At 46.4% G+C, this 20912-nt stretch overlaps 1 protein-coding gene across 1 annotated transcript in view; it reads left to right on the top strand.

Annotated features, from left to right (window-relative positions):
- LOC116356194 (uncharacterized) overlaps positions 1 to 20912 on the top strand; it is a 44622-nt gene that overhangs the window by 20605 nt on the left and 3105 nt on the right. Inside the window, exons 5-8 of the mRNA XM_031800507.1 lie at positions 2262 to 2444; positions 2711 to 3037; positions 3155 to 3433; positions 4009 to 4056. Coding sequence (XP_031656367.1) covers positions 2262 to 2444; positions 2711 to 3037; positions 3155 to 3433; positions 4009 to 4056 — 837 coding nt within the window. The remainder of the gene's footprint in view (positions 1 to 2261; positions 2445 to 2710; positions 3038 to 3154; positions 3434 to 4008; positions 4057 to 20912) is intronic.

Raw genomic sequence — 20912 nt, 5'->3', positions numbered from 1 at the left:
CCATGGTGTAGCTGGAGCACAGCTAGTTTCCACCCTCCTCTGGGCACATTGACTTCCATACAAAACCTAAGAGGCTTATGGTACTCACCCTCTTCCACAGTAACTATGACAACTTCCGAAAGACGTCCGCCAACCTATCAGAGCTCTTACAGCATGTCACGCCCTGGTCAAAGTATTTTGTGTTTATCTTTATGTATTTGGTCAGGCCAGGGTGTGGCATGGGTTTTTTGTATTGGGGTGTGTTTTGTCTTGGGGTTTTGGTGTTGGTATTGGGATTGTAGTGTAGTGGGTTATCTAGCAAAGTCTATGGCTGTCTGGAGTGGTTCTCAATCAGAGGCAGGTGTTTATCGTTGTCTCTGATTGGGAACCATATTTAGGCAGCCATATTCTTTGAGTTTGTCGTGGGTGATTGTCCTAAGTGGCTTGATGTCCTTGTTTGATGTTAGGTGACACAAGTATAGGCTGTTTTCGTTTAGTTTATTGTTTTGTAGTGTTCGTGTTTAGTCGTGTTTACGTTTGTTTAAATAAACATGGATCGCAATCGACACGCTGCAGTTTGGTCCGACTCTCCTTCACAACTAGAAAGCTGTAACACAGCATGAGCTGACAAATTGTCAGCGGTTACGATATGAAGGTTTGGCTTGGAAGTGTTTTGTCATCTGGTCACAGACAGCTGAGGTGTTTTGCACTGGATCCCACAAGCGAAGGGAAAAGGTGAGAGGAGGAGAGTCGAGATGTGAGAAGGAATTAACAGGCAAAGTGATCATGCTGATGGTTTATGGCTACGATGAATGTGACGTGTATTTGCCTGTGATCAGGGGTGTATTCATTCTAGTATCATGTAGTAGCATAAACTTATCAATGTTACACTGAGCTGGGTGACTGGAATATGAATGAATCATCCAATTAAACGGCACCGACCACCACTTGAATATGACCACATTAATGCCAAATCCCTGCATCACTAATACAGACTCTCATACATGTGAAGAAGGCCTTGTCGTGACGTTGTATTAATTAATATGATGACTGTTGCTCATCGAATGATTACAAGTTTCTAATTACGTGATTAACTGAATCAAGCAATTATTAACTCATTAACCTGGGGCACCATGGGAAAACTATTTTTTATTCAGTTTCTATTTCCCAAATCAACTCAAAGTATCAGAATATCGATTTTACAATAGCTGCTAATTAACCAGTTGCCTCTAACAATCTCGTTCTGAACGTCGAATTTCAAGAGAAAAAATAAAGTACACAAGAAATATACATTTGGGTGAATTTGTCAGCTATGCTATTCTAACCCTAGCCTTGCCCCAAACTGCCGCTCTTATGGGTCAGAATATAATGACGTAATTACGTGGGGATGATCTTCGAGGATTCTCTGAGTGGACCGTTCCGCTGTTCGATGACGCACTTCTCCTGCGCACCTCCCTGCACGTCCTCCCGGTGTCAGTGTCATTTTTGGCTTAGGAGTCTGTACCCTCACCCTTTTCTCTGGAAGGGGTCTTCTGAGGACAAACAGCTCTGTAGCTCAGAGCTCACAGCAAACCCTTTAGATACCACGATTTGATGGGAGATGGAGGCTAGGTGGTTCGACTTGAATTCACCCGCTTAGACACAGCTACTCACCCAGAAGTGGGTGTAGCTGCCTTTAGGGCAATTCTCTGGGCGTACCAAGTTTATGAGGCAAGGTCCAGATTTTACTCAAATCCAATTTTAGACTAACTTAACATTTCATCTTCCCCAAAACATTCTCTTTGATTTTGATATTTTCCATACAATGTATAAACATCAGACATGTACTAGGAAAACCCTTCACATTACAATGTTTTCGTAATAACGTCATCTATTAACCTTTAATAACAGAACAAAAATGACATACATTTTCATATTCCATCTTTCATCATGACCACCATTGTGGCTGAAGAAAACCATTGTTCCAAAGTCCCTTTAGTTCATGTTTAATGTTCTGAGGCTGGTTCTCCATATTAACAGGACAAAGGAATTTGTCTGTGGCCTGAGATTTACCAGGGGAGTGAGGGGCCATAAAAAAAACACATCTTCAGACCCCTAGATCCCTCCTCCTCTGTTGGGGTTGAGAGATAATCTGTAGGGTTGTGGTCTCCTGTAACCTGACCTGATCAGGACAGTCATGACAGCCTTCAACTGCTGGTGAGCTGGAAGATTCTCACCAAGGTGTCAGAAACTAGATTAAAACCATGACCACTTTGAGGAAGTGATGCTATAGTGATGAATAGAGATGCTGCTGTATGGTGAGAAACTCATAGTGCTGAGACACTCTGAAAGAGGAAAGAGACAGAAAAAGAGCAGAGAGAGACAGAGATACACAGAGACAGAGCAGAGAGAGAGAGAGAGGATCATGGCTGACATCCCTCAATCATTTTTGGGATTGCTTGTGACCGTTTTGTACCTGCTAACAGGTAAGACAGAGGAGAGAGAGTAAGAATATGTCATTAGAGATCATAGAACACATTTATTTCACACGGCCAAACTAGTTCAGTTTACATTTGACTAATATTATGATGACATTTCTGTTGTGTATCTGTTTACTCTTATCTTCACTATTGTATAATAGACAGTATATTACACTATTATTCACACTGAAGAATATCAATAAGAATACCTATGAAAGATAATGTCATCTGTATTACCAGTTAATAATTATCTGATGTCATACTCCTTCCAGGTGTCCGTGGAGAAACTCTCTCTATGTTCTCCAGAGTGGGAGATAATGTCAGTCTGCCGTGTAACAATGTGGTTTATCCAAACTGCTCCTCTACTACATGGATCTATACCGTGAATAGAACTGCCATTGAACTAGTCGGTCTAGGGAAGGTGAAAAAACAACAACTAAACAACATAGCTGACAGACTGAGTGTGGCGTCTAACTGTTCTCTACATGTTAGTGATGTCAGAGCTGAGGATGTTGGACTCTACACCTGTCAACAGTTCCTTGCAAAGACTGGACCAAAACATGGAGGTGATGCTCCTGTTCATCTGTTTGTTCTAACTCGTGAGTATTACTGTTTAAATCAGAGTTTAAATGTCAATGTGTATAAGTGTGGTGTAATCATCATATGTAATGTGAAAACAGCCAACAAATACTGTATACCTTTTTTCTCTTTCTCAGTCTCCTCTACCACACCAGTGACAGATCTGAAGCCTAATGTAAATATGACATTACGGTGTTCTCTGCTCACCTGTAAGCAACATGGAACGTGCCGGTCAAGATTTAGTCTCAGCTGGGACCCTAAAACAGGTACTAATGCCCAGGACACACAGGATTCTTCCCGTGACATCACTCTGACTGTGACACTCCAGAAGAAGGACAACAACAGGAAGTGGACGTGCACGCTGACTGAAGAGGGAAATGTGAAGATCTCCATTGACTTCACCTCCACATTCTCAGGTATGAGTTCTTGTTATGCTCCTATAATATGAATAAGTTCACAAGATCTGTGATGATATTAAATTTAATATCAAACCTGACCCTTTATCCTGATATTAGTGATATTAGTGATTGATGATGAATTTGATTTGAATCCTACTGCTGTGTCTGATGATGATGATGGGTTATCGAATAAACTAAAAGAGGATGTTCATCTCCTACTGATTTAGATATTGCTGAAAAGACCACTGATAGTGATGTCATCTCTACTGTCCCATGTAAAATACTCCCATCTGTATGATGTGTGCAGATATAGTAAATGTTTTCTGTAACTTCTCTAATTCCCATCAAGACAACCAGCAGTACTCCACAACAGTATAAGACTGGTCATGTAAAAACAGGCACAAACGTATTAATAGGAAGTACTGCTTGTCTAGTGCTCTAGAGATTGGAGTAGAGAAAGATGTAACAGATTGAGTAGAGAACTCTACAGGCAACACGGAGTGAGTTGTGGATCCATTCTGTACTGTGATGTCACCAGTATTCACCAATGAAAAGTGGTCACTCTGTTTTCAACTACTATCCATGAAGTACAGCCTCTACTACAAGACCAGCCTTGTCAACCACCTCCCCATCTTCTGCTGGTATTGTATTTAATACTATTTCCCTTCTCAGTTGTATTGTAGATAGTATGAGTGGTACAGCATGGGGCCAAAGTCAGATGTATTACCTTGGTCAACACAAAGCATATACAGTATGTGTATATGCAGTCTAACTTATGTTTTGATCTTCACATTTGCTGTGGTGCATTTCACACTTCTCTGTTCCCATATGAATCCCTGCTTGTCTATGTAACTCTGACATCCCACGCCAGTGCTAAACTTTAATGACGTTAAAGTACACCTGATATCAGTGATGAGTGAACAAGCACCCTGCTCTCTACTGTTTGTGTCTGATGATGAAGTTATTTAAAAGAGGATGTTTTTCTCCTCCTGAACTAGATATTAAAGGGCACAGAAGATGGTGGTGACGTCACCTTCAACGCCTCAGGAAAAATTTAATCAGAAATAGTACATCTTCCATTTAGCATCTAGATACATAAATGAGTCAATAAATGAGTGCTGTTCCTGTAAAGTAGTGTTTCCCAAATGTTGGGTCAGATGCGCTGGTCCCTCATTCTTCAGACTGGGTTATAAAAAATGTCTCAAAAATCTACCAAAGTCAAGACACTTGAATGAATATTTTTCAGATGGTTCTGATGGGACAACTCTGAATCCTGTCAAGACAACCACTCAGGACCATAACAGCCCCAAACATATTTATAGGAAGTACTGCTTGTCTCGTGATTCAGAGATTGTTGTAGAGAAAGATTTAGCAGATTGAGTAGAGGAAACTCTATAGGCAACACAGAGTCAGTGGATGTGGATCCATTCTGTACTGTGATGTCACCATTATTGTCACGTTCTGACCTTAGTTCCTTTGTTTTGTCTTTTGTTTTAGTATAGTCAGGGCGTGGGTTGGGTGGGTTGGGGTGGGCAGTCTATGTTGGTTTTTTGAGTTTGGCCTGGTATGGTTCTCAATCAGAGGCAGGTGTCGTTAGTTGTCTCTGATTGAGAATCATACTTAGGTAGCCTTTTTCCACCTGTGTTTCGTGGGTGTTTGTTTTCTGTTTTGTGTTTTCACTAGACAGGACTGTTTCGTTTGTTCGGTCTTCCTAGTTATTATTTTTGTTTTGATTATATTAAAAATCATGAACACTTACCAAGCTGCACCTTGGTCCTCACCTTCTTCCACCAACGACAGCCATTACAATTATTCATGAAAAGTGGTCACCTTGTTTGTTTTCAACTACTATGCAGGGAGTACATAGGCTAAGTACCAGACTCTTTAGCTAACGTTCCACTCCTTGCCACTCCTTGTCACTGCCAAAGAGACTGGCCTTTCGGGAATATCAACATTCAATAGAGTAGCACAGTATGAGTCATCCTACCCATTAAACCTAGTGGTCAAACACGGAAATGGTTCCAATCCTTTTTCCACCATTCATTTCTCCCGTAGGGGATTTGAGATACACTTCAAATAAGGGCTGTGTTTCCTGTAGGCTTACTCTGGCATGATGGTTTGATAACCGTGTAATTCTCTCTCAGACAAGGTGACTTCAAATCAAAACAAATCAAATTTTATTGGTCACATACACATGGTTAGCAGATATTAATGCGAATGTAGTGAAATGCTTGTGCTTTAGTTCTGACCATGCAGTAATATCTAACAAGTAATCTAACAATTTCACAACAACTACCTTATACACACAAGTGTAAAGGAATGATTAAGAATATGTACATATAAATATATGGATGAGCGATGGCCGATCTGCATAGGCAAGATGCAGTAGATGGTGTAGAATACAGTATATATATATATGAGATGAGTAATGTAGGGTAGGTAGACATTATTAAAGTGCCATTATTTAAAGTGACTAGTGATACCTTTATTAAATCAATTTATTAAATGTATTAAAGTGGCTGAAGTTGAGTCAGTATGTTGGCAGCAGCCACTCAATGTTAGTGGTGGCTGTTTAACAGCCTGATGGCCTTGAGATAGAAGCTGTTTTTTAGACTCTTGGTCCCAGCTTTGATGCACCTGTACTGAACAGGCAGTATTTTGGGTGGCTGTTGTTCTTTATGTTCTTTTTGGCCTTCCTGTGACATCAGGTGGTGTAGGTGTCCTGGAGGGCAGGTAGTTTGCCCCCGGTGATGCATTGTGCAGACTGCACCACCTTCTGGAGAGCCTTAAGGTTGTGGCCGGAGCCCGACAGTCCGACAGGATGCTTTGTCCATCTGTAGAAGTTTATGAGGGTTTTAGGTGACAAGCCAACTTTCTTGTGGGGTCCCAGTGTTGAGGATCAGCGGGATGGAGATGTTGTTTCCTACCCTCACCACCATCAGAAAGTCCAGGACCCAGTTACACAGGGCGGGGTCAAGACCCAGGGTCTCAAGCTTAATGACAAGTTTGGAGGGTACTATGGTGTTAAATGCTGAGCTGTAGTCAATGAACAGCATTCTTACATAGGTATTCTGCTTGTCCAGATGGGATAGGCCAGTGTGCAGTGTGATAGCGATTGCATCGTCTGTGGACCTATTATGGCAGTAAGCAAATTGGAGTGGGTCTAGCTTATCAGGTAGGGTGGAGGTGATATGATCCTTGACCCGATATTGTTCTTGTTTTTCTCCTTTGCACTCCAGTATCTCTACGTGCACAATCATCTTCTGCACATCAATCACTTCAGTGTTTCATTGCTAAATTGTAATTATTTTGCCACTATATGGCCTATTTATTGCCTTACCTCTCTAATCTTACTACATTTGCACACACTGTATATGCATTTTTCTATTGTGTTATTGACTACATTTGTTTATCCCATGTGTAACTCTGTGCTGTCATTTCATAATCTGTTAACTTATTTTTCTTGCACTATGAGGTCACGCCCTGGTCTTAGTATTTTGTGTTTTCTTTCTTTATTTGGTCAGGCCAGGGTGTGACATGGGTTTATTTTGTGGTGTGTTTGTGTATTGGGTTTTTTTCGTAGGTTTTGGGATTGTGGCTTAGTGGGGTGTTCTAGCAAAGTCTATGGTTGCCTGAGGCGGTTCTCAATCAGAGGCAGGTGATTCTCGTTGTCTCTGATTGGGAACCATATTTAGGAGGCCATATTCTTTGAGTGTTTCGTGGGTGATTGTTCCTGTCTCTGTGTTTGTTTGCACCAGATAGCCTCAGTCACTTTGGTTTTTCTTTTTTCATTGTTTTGGAAGAGAAGAGAACGAGCGCCATTCTCCTTGCGGAGATGGTGCTAAATACATCAACACGGTCGGTCCCTGGGATTGGGCTGGCCAACACGATTCGTTTTGCTTGGAAGGAAAAGGAGTTGGAGCCTTTAGGACGGGAAACTTTTGGAAGGATAATATTGATGGGGATTCTAAAGCTGACGGTGAAGGACGTGTTTTGTTTCCAAGGCAACTCGTTGGAGGGAGCATACGATGTGGCACTATATACAGAGGAGAAACACGATGATATCCTGAGAAGGGCAAGAGCAGTGGGAGGCGAGAGGCCGATGAGCCACTATGAAATAACAAGCCTGGCGAAGAATAACTTTAGGGTTGTAACTGTCAACATTTACAACCCATACGTTAAGGATGAAGAGGTGAGGGCCTTTCTGGGGAGATACATGGATAATGTCTCCTCAGCAAGGCACCTCAAAGACTCCCTTGGGTTTTGGAATGGGAGGAGAGGCTTCCAGGCCCTCCTCAGAGAGGACCCAAAGGGACATGGTGGCTACCTCCATCCTCCTGCTATGTTCTCCCTAGGGGCTGACAGGGGGACGTTGTTTTATACACGTCAGCCCCCATTTTGCAGGCGCTGTATGGCCTACGGCCACATATTCGCCTCGTGCAGCACAAGAAAATGCAGATTTTGTGGATCTGAGGAACACGAGGCGAAGGATTGTGACAAGCCTAAGGCGTGCCACGGGTGTGGCTCGTCAGCACACCTGTGGCGGGGGTGCCCGGCTCGTCAGAGGTCATATGCGTCTGCGGCTGGGGGGGGAGCAGGAGCGGGGGATGGGGGAAGAAGAGGGGGGGAAGGAAGCAAGCCTCATGACCAGAGTACAGGTCCAGAGGGGAAGGCCGCAAGGAAGGAGGAGGAGCAAGAAGCGGCGGATGGAAGAGAGAAGGAAACGGAAGGCACGGGAGTAGGAGAACCAGGAAAAGCGGCGGAAGAAGGCAACCGAGTGGAGGAGCATGAGAGAGAAGAAAGCGAGGGAGGAGTGTTGGAGAAGGAGACGGTGGAAGAGCAAGTGGACTGGGGGGAAAGTGCCCTGGTGGAAGAGATGAGGGGTATGGTGGAGGAGCTGGTGGGGGGGGAGGGTGGTATCTCTCCACTACCGCCATCACCAAAGAAGAGAATGAAGAGGAGGGTGCGATTGGCCGACAGTGAGAGGGAGGGGATGGCCAAGAGAGTGATGGGGGTGGGAGAAACCTCTGGGTTGCTGCTGGTTTCCCCAGGCCCTCAACTTCTGTTGGGTGGGGACACACCTAACAAGACTCAGGACTGGGTACAGGAGGAGGTGGGGAGTTTTTTGTTTGGGGACTCAGCCTCCCCGATTTTTTTCCAATCCAGCTGCAGCACTGGGGAGGGGGAGGATTGTGGGGGTAGACCCAGGGTGCAGGGCACCCCGGAGCCAAACACTATTCCTGCATCCTGGGTTGGTGAGATGGAGGAAGTGGGGGGGATGTCGGGAGTACGGATGGTGTTTTCACCGGTAGATATGGAGCAGGGGAGCATCGGGTGAGTCTCCTGTTTTTGTTTTTTTCTGTCTGGGTTTAGAATTTGAGTGTATTACATGTTTTTATTTGATTCTTTCATGGGGTCTAATTTTACTTTTGTTACTTTAAATGTAAGGGGTTTAAGGGATTTTGTTAAGAGGAGGGCGGTTTTTAGTTATTTGGAGGGTGTGGGGTTTGATTTTTGTTTTTTACAGGAGGTTCACCTGAGGGATGGAGGGGATGTTAGTAGGTTTAAGAGGGAGTGGGACAAGGGGGAGTCGGTTTGGGGTATTGGGGGGGTGCACTCATCGGGGGTAGGGATTTTGTGTGGGCACAGGGAGGTAAAAGTGGAGGATTCTTTTGTGGTAATGCAGGGGAGGGTTATAGGGGTGGATGTCACGATAAGAGATTGTAAATTTAGATTAGTGGTGGTGTATGGGCCACAGGTGGTGGCAGACAGGAGGGAGATGGTGGACTGTCTGACGCCCCTGTGTGTCACAAATAGGAAATTAGTGATAGGGGGGGATTTTAATACAGATTTAGGAATAGGGGGGGATAGCAGTGCAGGCGCCATTACCAGGCTAATGGCTTGCCATGGTCTGGTTGATGGTGGTCTGCACACTACTCCGAAAATGGCCGGTCCTACATGGCGCAACTCCAGGGGGGTTGAGCGGAGGCTCGACTATATTTTTGTACCCAGGTCTTTGGGTAAGTTGTCTGGGCGGCTGTTGCCTGTTTTCTTTTCGGATCACGACGGGGTGCTCCTGCAGGTGGGGTCTCCAGTCTGCCTCTTTGGTAGGGGGTACTGGAAGTTAGATCGGGATGTGCTGGAGGAGCAGGCTTTTGTTGACAGGTTTTATGATTTCTTTTGGAGGCTTGAAGGCCTCCGGTCCATGTGCGAGGGGGTGTTAGAGTGGTGGGAATTAGTTAAGGTGAGGATTAGGGCTTTTATAATAGGGTATTGCAAGAGGAAAAAAAGGGAGGAGAGGAGGGAGGTGGATCGTATCCAAAGGTTAATTGAACTCGAGTATGAGGCAGGCAACCTCGGCGGGTCGTTTGACTGGGAGAGATCCGCTACCCTAAAGGCGCAGCTCAGGGAGTTGCAGGAGCGGAAGGCTCGAGCTTTCCTGGAGCGTGCGCATAGTGGCTTTCTAGAACACAATGAGACTTGTTCCGCTATGTTCTTTAAGTCGGTTAGGGCCAGACAGAGTAGGAAGGTAATGCATGGCATTAGGGAAGAAAATGGTAGTATAGTTAGAGAACCAGAGGATATGGTCAGGGTGACAACTGATCATTTCCAAGGTTTATTTAAGGAAAGGGAAATAGATGTAGAGCAGGGAAATGTGTTTTTAGAACACTTGTCCAGGCGGTTGCCGGAGGACATTAGAGAAGTGATGGAGGCCCAGATTTCACTAGAAGAGGTTGAGAGTGCTCTTAGGAGGATGGGAAAAGGGAAGGTGCCTGGGATGGATGGGCTGCCGGCTGAGTTTTATCTCAAGTTTTGGGGTATACTTGGACCAGTGGTCCTCGAAGTCTTGAAGGCCATCCTTGAGACGGGGGTCCCGGGGGGATCAATGGCTGTTGGTGTGCTGTCACTTTTATATAAGAAGGGGGAAGTAACAGACCTTGGCAACTGGCGGCCATTGACCATGCTGTGCGTAGATTACAAGCTACTTGCAAAGGTTTTAGCAGACCGGTTGCGCACAGCCCTTCCCTACGTCGTTCATGAGGATCAGACGTGCGGGGTAGAGGGCCGCTCTATTAGATGGAACCTACAGTTAATCAGGGACTCCATCGCTTGGGTTGAAGATAGAGGACTGCCTTTAATGGTAGCAGCGCTAGATCAGGCGAAAGCCTTTGATCGCGTGAATAGATCCTTTTTATTCAGAGTGTTAGGTCGATTAGGATTTGGGGAGAAGTTCATAGGATGGATTCGTACATTATATGTCGGAGCGGGGTGCCGAGTTAGTGTAAATAGTCACTTGGGTGACGTTTTTGACCTCTCGTCTGGGGTCAGGCAGGGGTGCCCACTCTCGGCTCTCCTCTTCGTTCTGTACATGGAGCCTCTGGGGGCTGCCATTAGGGCAGACACAGGGGTGGAAGGCTTGTTGATCCCTGGAAGTGGTGGGCTGCGTGTTAAGATGACGCAGTACGCCGACGACACTTCCTTGCTGCTGTGCAAGGACTCGTGCCTGACAAGGTCCCTTGCCATCTTTGGGGATTTCACCCGAGCGTCGGGAGCGGTTCTGAACCATGCAAAGTCTTCCGTCAAGTTTTTCGGTAGATGGCGCGGTAGAACGGATGTGCCCGGGGGGTTATCTCTCTGTGAGGGGGCCCTGAGGATTCTCGGGGTCCATTTTGAGACCTCCGGCTCAGCGACGCTGAACTGGAACATGCGTATCGCAGTGGTACAGAGGAAGCTAGCAATGTGGAAGGCTAGGTATTTGTCTTTTATGGGCAAAGTCCTGGTCCTAAAGGTGGATGTGTTGCCGTCTCTTTTGTATTTGGCGTACATCTACCCATTGCCGGCTTGTCTGAGGAGGCCTCTAGTGAGGCTTGTGTTTCAGTTCATGTGGAGTGGCAGGTGCGAGTGGGTCGCCAGGGCGCGCATGATCTGTCCCATCGGGGAGGGAGGTAGGGGGGTACCACATTTCCCCCTCAAGCTGGACACAATTTTTGTTTCTTTCTTGTTAACGGAGCTTGCTCATCCAGTGATACACCCATCCGGTTACCTCCTGCGGGTGTTCTTCTCATATCAGGCGAGAAGCATAATGGTGTGGTCTAACACGGGTCCTCGGGCAGAACAGCTGCCGTGGCACTTTGGTCATGCGGCCAAGTGGCTGCGTGCGCACCCTGAGGTTGAAGTTGCCCGAGTAGGTTTAGATCACAGGCACCTGTACGAGGAGGCCAGAAAGGCAGGGAGTCCGGTGCCTGTAGTGGGCATCTCGGAAGTGGTCTGGGAGGGAGTGCAGACGCGGGGTCTGGACAACAGGCTCAAGGACCTGAATTGGTTGAGCCTCCATAGGTGCTTGCCGGTACGTTCCATCATGTACCGGTATAGTTTGGTGCAATCCCCCACCTGTCCAAGATCCTCTTGTGGCAGGGAGGAGACTGTGCGCCATGTCTTTTGGGACTGTGCCTTTGCCGGAGTAGTATGGTCTAGGGCACGGGTGTTGTTAGGTTTGGTAAGGGGGGATTTTGTATTGACGTGGGCCAGGTTAGAGAGAGGTGTAGGGAGAGCGAGAGGGACGGATAGGGACAGGTTTCTGCTCTGGCTTCTCATGAGTCTCTTTAAAAGGGGGCTGTGGGAAGCCAGGCAGAACATGGTGAAGACAGGGAGAGATTGGGGGGTGGAAGGGATAGTGAGGAGGGTGGAAGGAGATTTGAGGGGGAGGATGAAGAGGGAGGAGAGGAAGTGGGGGCAGCATGCTGCTCGGGAGAGGTGGAAGGGGGGTTTAGGGCTGGGTGTCATTTAGATTTGTAAGGGGATAGATTAGGGATGGGGAGATAGGGAAAGGTATTTTGTAGGGTGACGGGAGGGAAGATGCTCCCCTGAGGTTTTGTTTGGGGTTTATGTTTAGTTAAATTAGTTAAATTAAAATACCATTATTTGAGTATGTATGAAAATTATGAGTTGTAAAGAATGAATGGTATTGAAGATAATAAATTATTTTTTATAAAAAAAAAAAAAAAAAATAGGCTCAGTCACTTTGGATTTTCTTTTTTCATTGTTTTGGAAGAGAAGAGAACGAGCACCATTCTCCTTGCGGAGATGGTGCTAAATACATCAACACGGTCGGTCCCTGGGATTGGGCTGGCCAACACGATTCGGTTTGCTTGGAAGGAAAAGGAGTTGGAGCCTTTAGGACGGGAAACCTTTGGAAGGATAATATTGATGGGGATTCTAAAGCTGACGGTGAAGGACGTGTTTTGTTTCCAAGGCAACTCGTTGGAGAGAGCATACGACGTGGCACTATATACAGAGGAGAAACACAATGATATCCTGAGAAGGGCAAGAGCAGTGGGAGGTGAGAGGCCGATGAGCCACTATGAAATAACAAGCCTGGCGAAGAACAACTTTAGGGTTGTAACTGTCAACATTTACAACCCATAAGTTAAGGACGAAGAGGTGAGGGCCTTTCTGGGGAGATACATGGATAACGTCTCCTCAGCAAGGCACCTCAAAGACTCCCTTGGGTTTTGGAATGGGAGGAGAGGCTTCCAGGCCCTCCTCAGGGAGGACCCAAAGGGACATGGTGGTGGTGGAAGAGGGAGACGGTGGAAGAGCAAGTGGACTGGGGGGAAAGTGCCCTGGTGGAAGAGATGAGGGGTATGGTGGAGGAGCTGGCGGGGGGGAGGGTGGTATCTCTCCACTGCCGCCATCACCAAAGAAGAGAATGAAGAGGAGGGTGCGATTGGCCGACAGTGAGAGGGAGGGGATGGCCAAGAGAGTGATGGGGGTGGGAGAAACCTCTGGGTTGCTGCTGGTTTCCCCAGGCCCTCAACTTCTGTTGGGTGGGGACACACCTAACAAGACTCAGGACTGGGTACAGGAGGAGGTGGGGAGTTTTTTGTTTGGGGACTCAGCCTCCCCGATTTTTTTCCAAACCAGCTGCACCACTGGGGAGGGGGAGGAGTGTGGGGGTAGACCCAGGGTGCAGGGCACCCCGGAGCCAAACACTATTCCTGCATCCTGGGTTGGTGAGATGGAGGAAGAGGGGGGGGGTGTCGGGAGTACGGATGGTGTTCTCACCGGTAGATATGGAGCAGGGGAGCATCGGGTGAGTCTCCTGTTTTTGTTTTTTTTCTGCCTGGGTTTAGAATTTGAGTGTATTACATGTTTTTATTTTATTATTTCATGGGGTCTAATTTTACTTTTGTTAGTTTAAATGTAAGGGGTTTAAGGGATTTTGTTAAGAGGTGGGCGGTTTTTAGTTATTTGGAGGGTGTGGGGTTTGATTTTTGTTTTTTACAGGAGGTTCACCTGAGGGATGGAGGGGATGTTAGTAGGTTTAAGAGGGAGTGGGACAAGGGGGAGTCGGTTTGGGGTATTGGGGGGTGCACTCATCGGGGGTAGGGATTTTGTGTGGGCACAGGGAGGTAAAAGTGGAGGATTCTTTTGTGGTAATGCAGGGGAGGGTTATAGGGGTGGATGTCACGATAAGGGATTGTACATTTAGATTAGTGGTGGTGTATGGGCCACAGGGGGTGGCAGACAGGAGGGAGATGGTGGACTGTCTGACGCCCCTGTGTGTCACAAATAGGAAATTCGTGATAGGGGGGGATTTTAATACAAATTTAGGAATAGGGGGGGATAGCAGTGCAGGCGCCATTACCGGGCTAATGGCTTGCCATGGTCTGGTTGATGGTGGTCTGCACACTACTCCGAAAATGGCCGGTCCTACATGGCGCAACTCCAGGGGGGTTGAGCGGAGGCTCGACTATATTTTTGTACCCAGGTCTTTGGGTAAGTTGTCTGGGCGGCTGTTGCCTGTTTTCTTTTCGGATCACGACGGGGTGCTCCTGCAGGTGGGGTCGCCAGTCTGCCTCTTTGGTAGGGGGTACTGGAAGTTAGATAGGGATGTGCTGGAGGAGCAGGCTTTTGTTGACGGGTTTTATGGTTTCTTTTGGAGGCTTGAAGGCCTCCGGTCCATGTGCAAGGGGGTGTTAGAGTGGTGGGAATTAGTTAAGGTGAGGATTAGGGCTTTTATAGTAGGGTATTGCAAGAGGAAAAAAAGGGAGGAGAGGAGGGAGGTGGATCGTATCCAAAGGTTAATTGAACTCGAGTACGAGGCAGGCAACCTCGGCGGGTCGTTTGACTGGGAGAGATCCGCTACCCTAAAGGCGCAGCTCAGGGAGTTGCAGGAGCGGAAGGCTCGAGCTTTCCTGGAGCGTGCGCATAGTGGCTTTCTAGAACACAATGAGACTTGTTCCGCTATGTTCTTTAAGTCGGTTAGGTTCAGACAGAGTAGGAAGGTAATGCATGGCGTTAGGGAAGAAAATGGTAGTATAGTTAGAGAACCAGAGGATATGGTCAGGGTGACAACTGATCATTTCCAAGGTTTATTTAAGGAAAGGGAAATAGATGTAGAGCAGGGAAATGTGTTTTTAGAACACTTGTCCAGGCGGTTGCCGGAGGACATTAGAGAAGTGATGGAGGCCCAGATTTCACTAGAAGAGGTTGAGAGCGCTCTTAGGAGGATGGGAAAAGGGAAGGGGCCTGGGATGGGTGGGCTGCCGGCTGAGTTTTATCTCAAGTTTTGGGGTATACTTGGACCAGTGGTCCTCGAAGTCTTGAAGGCCATCCTTGAGACGGGGGTCCCAGGGGGATCAATGGCTGTTGGTGTGCTGTCACTTTTATATAAGAAGGGGGAAGTAACAGACCTTGGCAACAGGCGGCCATTGACCATGCTGTGCGTAGATTACAAGCTACTTGCAAAGGTTTTAGAAGACCGGTTGCGCACAGCCCTTCCCTACGTCGTTCATGAGGATCAGACGTGCCGTGTAGAGGGCCGCTCTATTAGATGGAACCTACAGTTAATCAGGGACTCCATCGCTTGGGTTGAAGATAGAGGACTGCCTTTAATGGTAGCAGCGCTAGATCAGGCGAAAGCCTTTGATCGCGTGAATAGATCCTTTTTATTCAGAGTGTTAGGTCGATTAGGATTTGGGGAGAAGTTCATAGGATGGATTCGTACATTATATGTCGGAGCGGGGTGCCGAGTTAGTGTAAATAGTCACTTGGGTGACGTTTTTGACCTCTTGTCTGGGGTCAGGCAGGGGTGCCCACTCTCGGCTCTCCTCTTCGTTCTGTACATGGAGCCTCTGGGGGCTGCCATTAGGGCAGACACAGGGATGGAAGGCTTGTTGATCCCTGGAAGTGGTGGGCTGAGTGTTAAGATGACGCAGTACGCCGACGACACTTCCTTGCTGCTGTGCAAGGACTCGTGCCTGACAAGGTCCCTTGCCATCTTTGGGGATTTCACCCGAGCGTCGGGAGCGGTTCTGAACCATGCAAAGTCTTCCGTCAAGTTTTTCGGTAGATGGCGCGGTAGAACGGATGTGCCCGGGGGTTATCTCTCTATGAGGGGGCCCTGAGGATTCTCGGGGTCCATTTTGAGACCTCCGGCTCAGCGACGCTAAACTGGAACATGCGTATCGCAGTGGTACAGAGGAAGCTAGCAATGTGGAAGGCTAGGTATTTGTCTTTTATGGGCAATGTCCTGGTCCTAAAGGTGGATGTGTTGCCGTCTCTTTTGTATTTGGTGTACATATACCCATTGCCGGCTTGTCTGAGGAGGCCTCTAGTGAGGCTTGTGTTTCAGTTCATGTGGAGTGGCAGGTGCGAGTGGGTCGCCAGGGCACGCATGCTCTGTCCCATCGGGGAGGGAGGTAGGGGGGTACCACATTTCCCCCTCAAGCTGGACGCAATTTTTGTTTCTTTCTTGTTAACGGAGCTTGCTCATCCAGTGATACACCCGTCCGGTTACCTCCTGCGGGTGCTCTTCTCGTATCAGGCGAGAAGCGTAATGGTGTGGTCTAACACGGGTCCTCGGGCGGAACAGCTGCCGTGGCAATTTGGTCATGCGGCCAAGTGGCTGCGTGCACACCCTGAGGTTGAAGTTGCCCGAGTAGGTTTAGATCACAGACACCTGTACGAGGAGGTCAGAAAGGCAGGGAGTCCGGCACCTGTAGTGGGCATCTCGGAAGTGGTCTGGGAGGGAGTGCAGGCGCGGGGTCTGGACAACAGGCTCAAGGACCTGAATTGGTTGAGCCTCCATAAGTGCTTGCCGGTACGTTCCATCATGTACCGTTATAGTTTGGTGCAATCCCCCACTTGTCCAAGATCCTCTTGTGGCAGGGAGGAGACTGTGCGCCATGTCTTTTGGGACTGTGCCTTTGCCAGAGTAGTATGGGCTAGGGCACGGGTGTTGTTAGGTTTGGTAAGGGGGGATTTTGTATTGACGTGGGCCAGGTTAGAGAGAGGTGTAGGGAGAGAGAGAGGGACGGATAGGGACAGGTTTCTGCTCTGGCTTCTCATGAGTCTCTTTAAACGGGGGCTGTGGGAAGCCAGGCAGAACATGGTGAAGACAGGGAGAGACTGGGGGGTGGAAGGGATAGTGAGGAGGGTGGAAGGAGATTTGAGGGGGAGGATGAAGAGGGAGGAGAGGAAGTGGGGGCAGCATGCTGCTCGGGAGAGGTGGAAGGGGGGTTTAGGGCTGGGTGTCATTTAGATTTGTAAGGGGATAGATTAGGGATGGGGAGATAGGGAAAGGTAGTTTGTAGGGTGACGGGGAGGGAAGATGCTCCCCTGAGGTTTTGTTTGGGGTTTTTGTTTTGTTTAGTTAAATTAAAATACCATTGTTGGAGTATGTATGAAAATTATGAGTTGTAAAGAATGAATGGTATTGAAGGTAATAAATTATTTTTTATAAAAAAAATAGGCTGTATAGGTTTTCATGTTCCGTTTGTTGTTTTTGTATTGTTTGTTTGTTCTTCGTTGTATCTAACTTAACACGCTGCATTTTGGTCCGACTCTCCTTCGACGGAAGAAAACCGTAACATCTGAAAGGTAAATATTTAGCCTGTAGTCCTAATATTTAGCTAGTGAAAGGCCTAATATCCAGCTAATATTTAGCTTTTTACTTCAAATCAAATCAAATTGATTTATATAGCCCTTCGTACATCAGCTGATATCTCAAAGTGCTGTACAGAAACCCAGCCTAAAACCCCAAACAGCAAGCAATGCAGGTGTAGAAGCACGGTGGCTAGGAAAAAACTCCCTAGAAAGGCCAATACCTAGGAAGAAACCTAGAGAGGAACCAGGCTATGTGGGGTGGCCAGTCCTCTTCTGGCTGTGCCGGGTGGAGATTATAACAGAACATGGCCAAGATGTTCAAATGTTCATAAATGACCAGCATGGTCGAATAATAATAAGGCAGAACAGTTGAAACTGGAGCAGGAGCACAGTCAGGTGGAAGTTGAAACTGGAGCAGCAGCATGGCCAGGTACTTCAGCGACACATCACTTGCCTCTCTCTTCCAGCTGTTTCCATAGGCAACAGGCTACTCAAGCCTCTCCAGAATAGGCCATTCCTCTTCTTGTGAAATCCCAGGAAAAGCTATAGGCTACAAAAGCTATATGATATTTATTTGTATCATTGTTTAAACTATAAAGCAGGCTTGCTCTTGCTAATTACTGAATGTGAAACAGGCCTACAGCATAGAAAATGCATGTTGAGGAGAGAAAGTGCATTAATGTGATCCCTTTGGGCCAGTCATGATAACATTGTTGCACTGATGAATTGCAAATAGTTTCACAGGACATACAGAAATGTTCACAGTGAAAAAGAAGAACCAAAGGATTTGACAACCACTAGAAAAATGGAAATCACTTGCAAACCACGTGAACAACGATGCAACGACATGCTGTAAAAGATGAGCAGGCTAAATGGCATTTGTTGTTGAATTGCTACATTTAAATACAAGTTACTATATTATTTTTCATTAGTCCTACATGTACATTGAAATATTATTTGCAGTTGTCACTATGACAATGAACACACCATGAAAGCACTGAATGGTCTGAACCAGTATCTGTGTGTTAAGAGACCTTGTGAAAGGTCCTGTTTATATAGGCAGCTCTGCAGTAGGATGCGTTGATCAGTCGACTGACAGGAGTAGGACTGTAGAACGATACATGATCCACTTTCATCTAGTGTGGATGTTCACCAACGTTTTATAGTTATGTAGCCTATATTTGATCATAATCGTTACAGGTATTGACTTGGTGGACGGCCCAGGCCTTAACTCTGACACAACACAACTAACGTTATTATCACAACAGAACTACATTATCGATACTTCAATTAAATAAATCTAAAATTACACACACACACTTGTTTACTTGACTTTTATGCTCTATAAATTAACTCTTTCAAATGATTTACTCTGGCAAGTTTGCTACCAGCGCGCTGCAGTAGCCAAGTAAAGCAGAAGTTGAATCCATCAGTATGTATTTTAGTTTCAGAATTTTTGTTTGAGAATGTACAAACAAAAAGGTTGCTTAGCAACCAGATGCCAACTGTGATCTGTGGTTGGAAAAAGTGATGGAGTTCCAATATTTGCATAATGGTTGTGATTGGAGGATAGCTGCGAGAGCAAAGTAATCAGGATCAATTCTCTGTCCTCCTCAAGCTCATTAATGATAGAATGTTCATATTTGAAGATGTCATATGACATGAAGTACAGGGAGTGGATGAGCTAAAGAGACTGTACTCAGGCTAGGGAGTACAGCCTCTACTGCAAAACCACCTCTCTGTTACTGGCCCAAAGCTCTTAACCACTAAGCTATAAGCATCCTCTACTTCACACTTCTCTCTTCCTCTGTGAATTTCTGCTTGTCTGTGAAATGCTGATGTCTTTTTCTGCTAAATGACCTGCAAGGAAACAGCTCTGCATCCACTCTCTGGTACTTAACTAAACCAGACCCCTCTCTTGTTATGTCAGTTACTGAGCTAACACGTTTTAGATAAGTAGTTAGTAATCATGGCTGAATAGGGGGCCCCCATTCGTTTTCTTAGTCATTCTCACACAGATATCCAATTAACATGGCATGTCATTATAAAATGTGTAGAATTGTAGCTGAAAAAATTGTCTCTCCACCCCATGGCAAAATGGGTCAAATTGCTTAAAATTTGCTGCAAAACGGACCGAAATTGATATTAAAGGTGCTAAATGCAGCTGTTATCTCAATATCAAATAATTTATGGGTAACAATTATGTACCTTACTGTGATTGTTTTCAATTCAATTAAATAAACAAAAACAGCTTCTTAGCAAAGAGCAATATTCCCAAGCAACAATGTTGTAAAAACTGTCTGGAAGTGGTGTGAGAGGGGAGGGACAAACTGAAAAACGTCTACTATTAGCAGAAAGGTTTGGAACTCTGTCTATGAACTATTTTACAGCATGGTGATGTCACTATGGAAGGCTAAAACTATCCCACCAAACACAGGCAGAAATGTCAGGCTATCTTTCATTTTAATAATAATAGTAATAAATATATATATATTTTACACATGAGATACAAACATAAACATACGAACAACAGCTTACTCACACAAACAACAACTACATCTCATCTGTTAAAACACTGTATCCCATGCTTTTTCAATGAACCATAAACAATAATGAACATGCACCTGTGGAACGGCCGTTAAGACACTAACAGTTTACAGACGTTAGGCAATTAAGGTCACAGTTATGAAAACTTAGGACACTAAAGAGAGCTTTCGACTGTCTCTGAAAAACACCAAATGAAAGATGCCCAGGCTCCTTGCTCATCTGCGTGAACGTGCCTTAGACATGCTGCAAGCAGGCATGATGACTGCAGATGTGGCCAGGGCAATAAATTGCAATGTCAGTACTCTGAGACGCCTAAGACAGCGCTACAGGGAGACAGGACGGACAGTGGCAGACCACGTGTAACAAAACCCTGCACAGGATGGGTACACCCGAACATCACACCTGTGGGACAAATACAGGAAGGCAACACCAACTGCCCGAGTTAAACCAGGAACGCACAATCCCTCCATCAATGCTCAGACTGTCCGCAATAGGCTGAGAGAGGCTGGACTGAGGGCTTGTAGGCCTGTTGTAAGGCAGGTCCTCACCAGACATCACCGGCAACAACGTCGCCTATGGGCACAAAGCCACCTTCACTGAACCAGATTGGACTGGCAAAAAGTTATCTTCACTGACGAGTCGCGGTTTTGTCTCACCAGGGGTGATGGTCAGATTCGCGTTTATCATCGAAGGAATGAGTGTTACACCGAGGCCTGTACTCTGGAGCGGGATCGATTTGGAGGTGGAGGGTCCATCATGGTCTGGGGCGGTGTGTCACAGCATCATCGGACTGAGCTTGTTGTTATTGTAGGCAATCTCAACGCTGTGCGTTACAGAGAAGACATCCTCCTCCCTCATGTTGGTACCCTTCCTGCAGGCTCATCCTGACATGACCCTCCAGCATGACAATGCCACCAGCCATACTGCTCGTTCTGTGCGTGATTTCCTGCAAGACAGGAATGTCAGTGTTCTGCCATGGCCAGCGAAGAGCCCAGATCTCAGTCCCATTGAGCACGTCTGGGACCTGTTTGATCGGAGGTTGAGGGCTAGGGCCATTCCC

Source organism: Oncorhynchus kisutch, linkage group LG21 (genome assembly GCF_002021735.2).
Source record: "Oncorhynchus kisutch isolate 150728-3 linkage group LG21, Okis_V2, whole genome shotgun sequence".
Lineage (NCBI taxonomy): Eukaryota > Metazoa > Chordata > Actinopteri > Salmoniformes > Salmonidae > Oncorhynchus > Oncorhynchus kisutch.
This window is presented reverse-complemented; position numbering and strand designations above follow the sequence as displayed.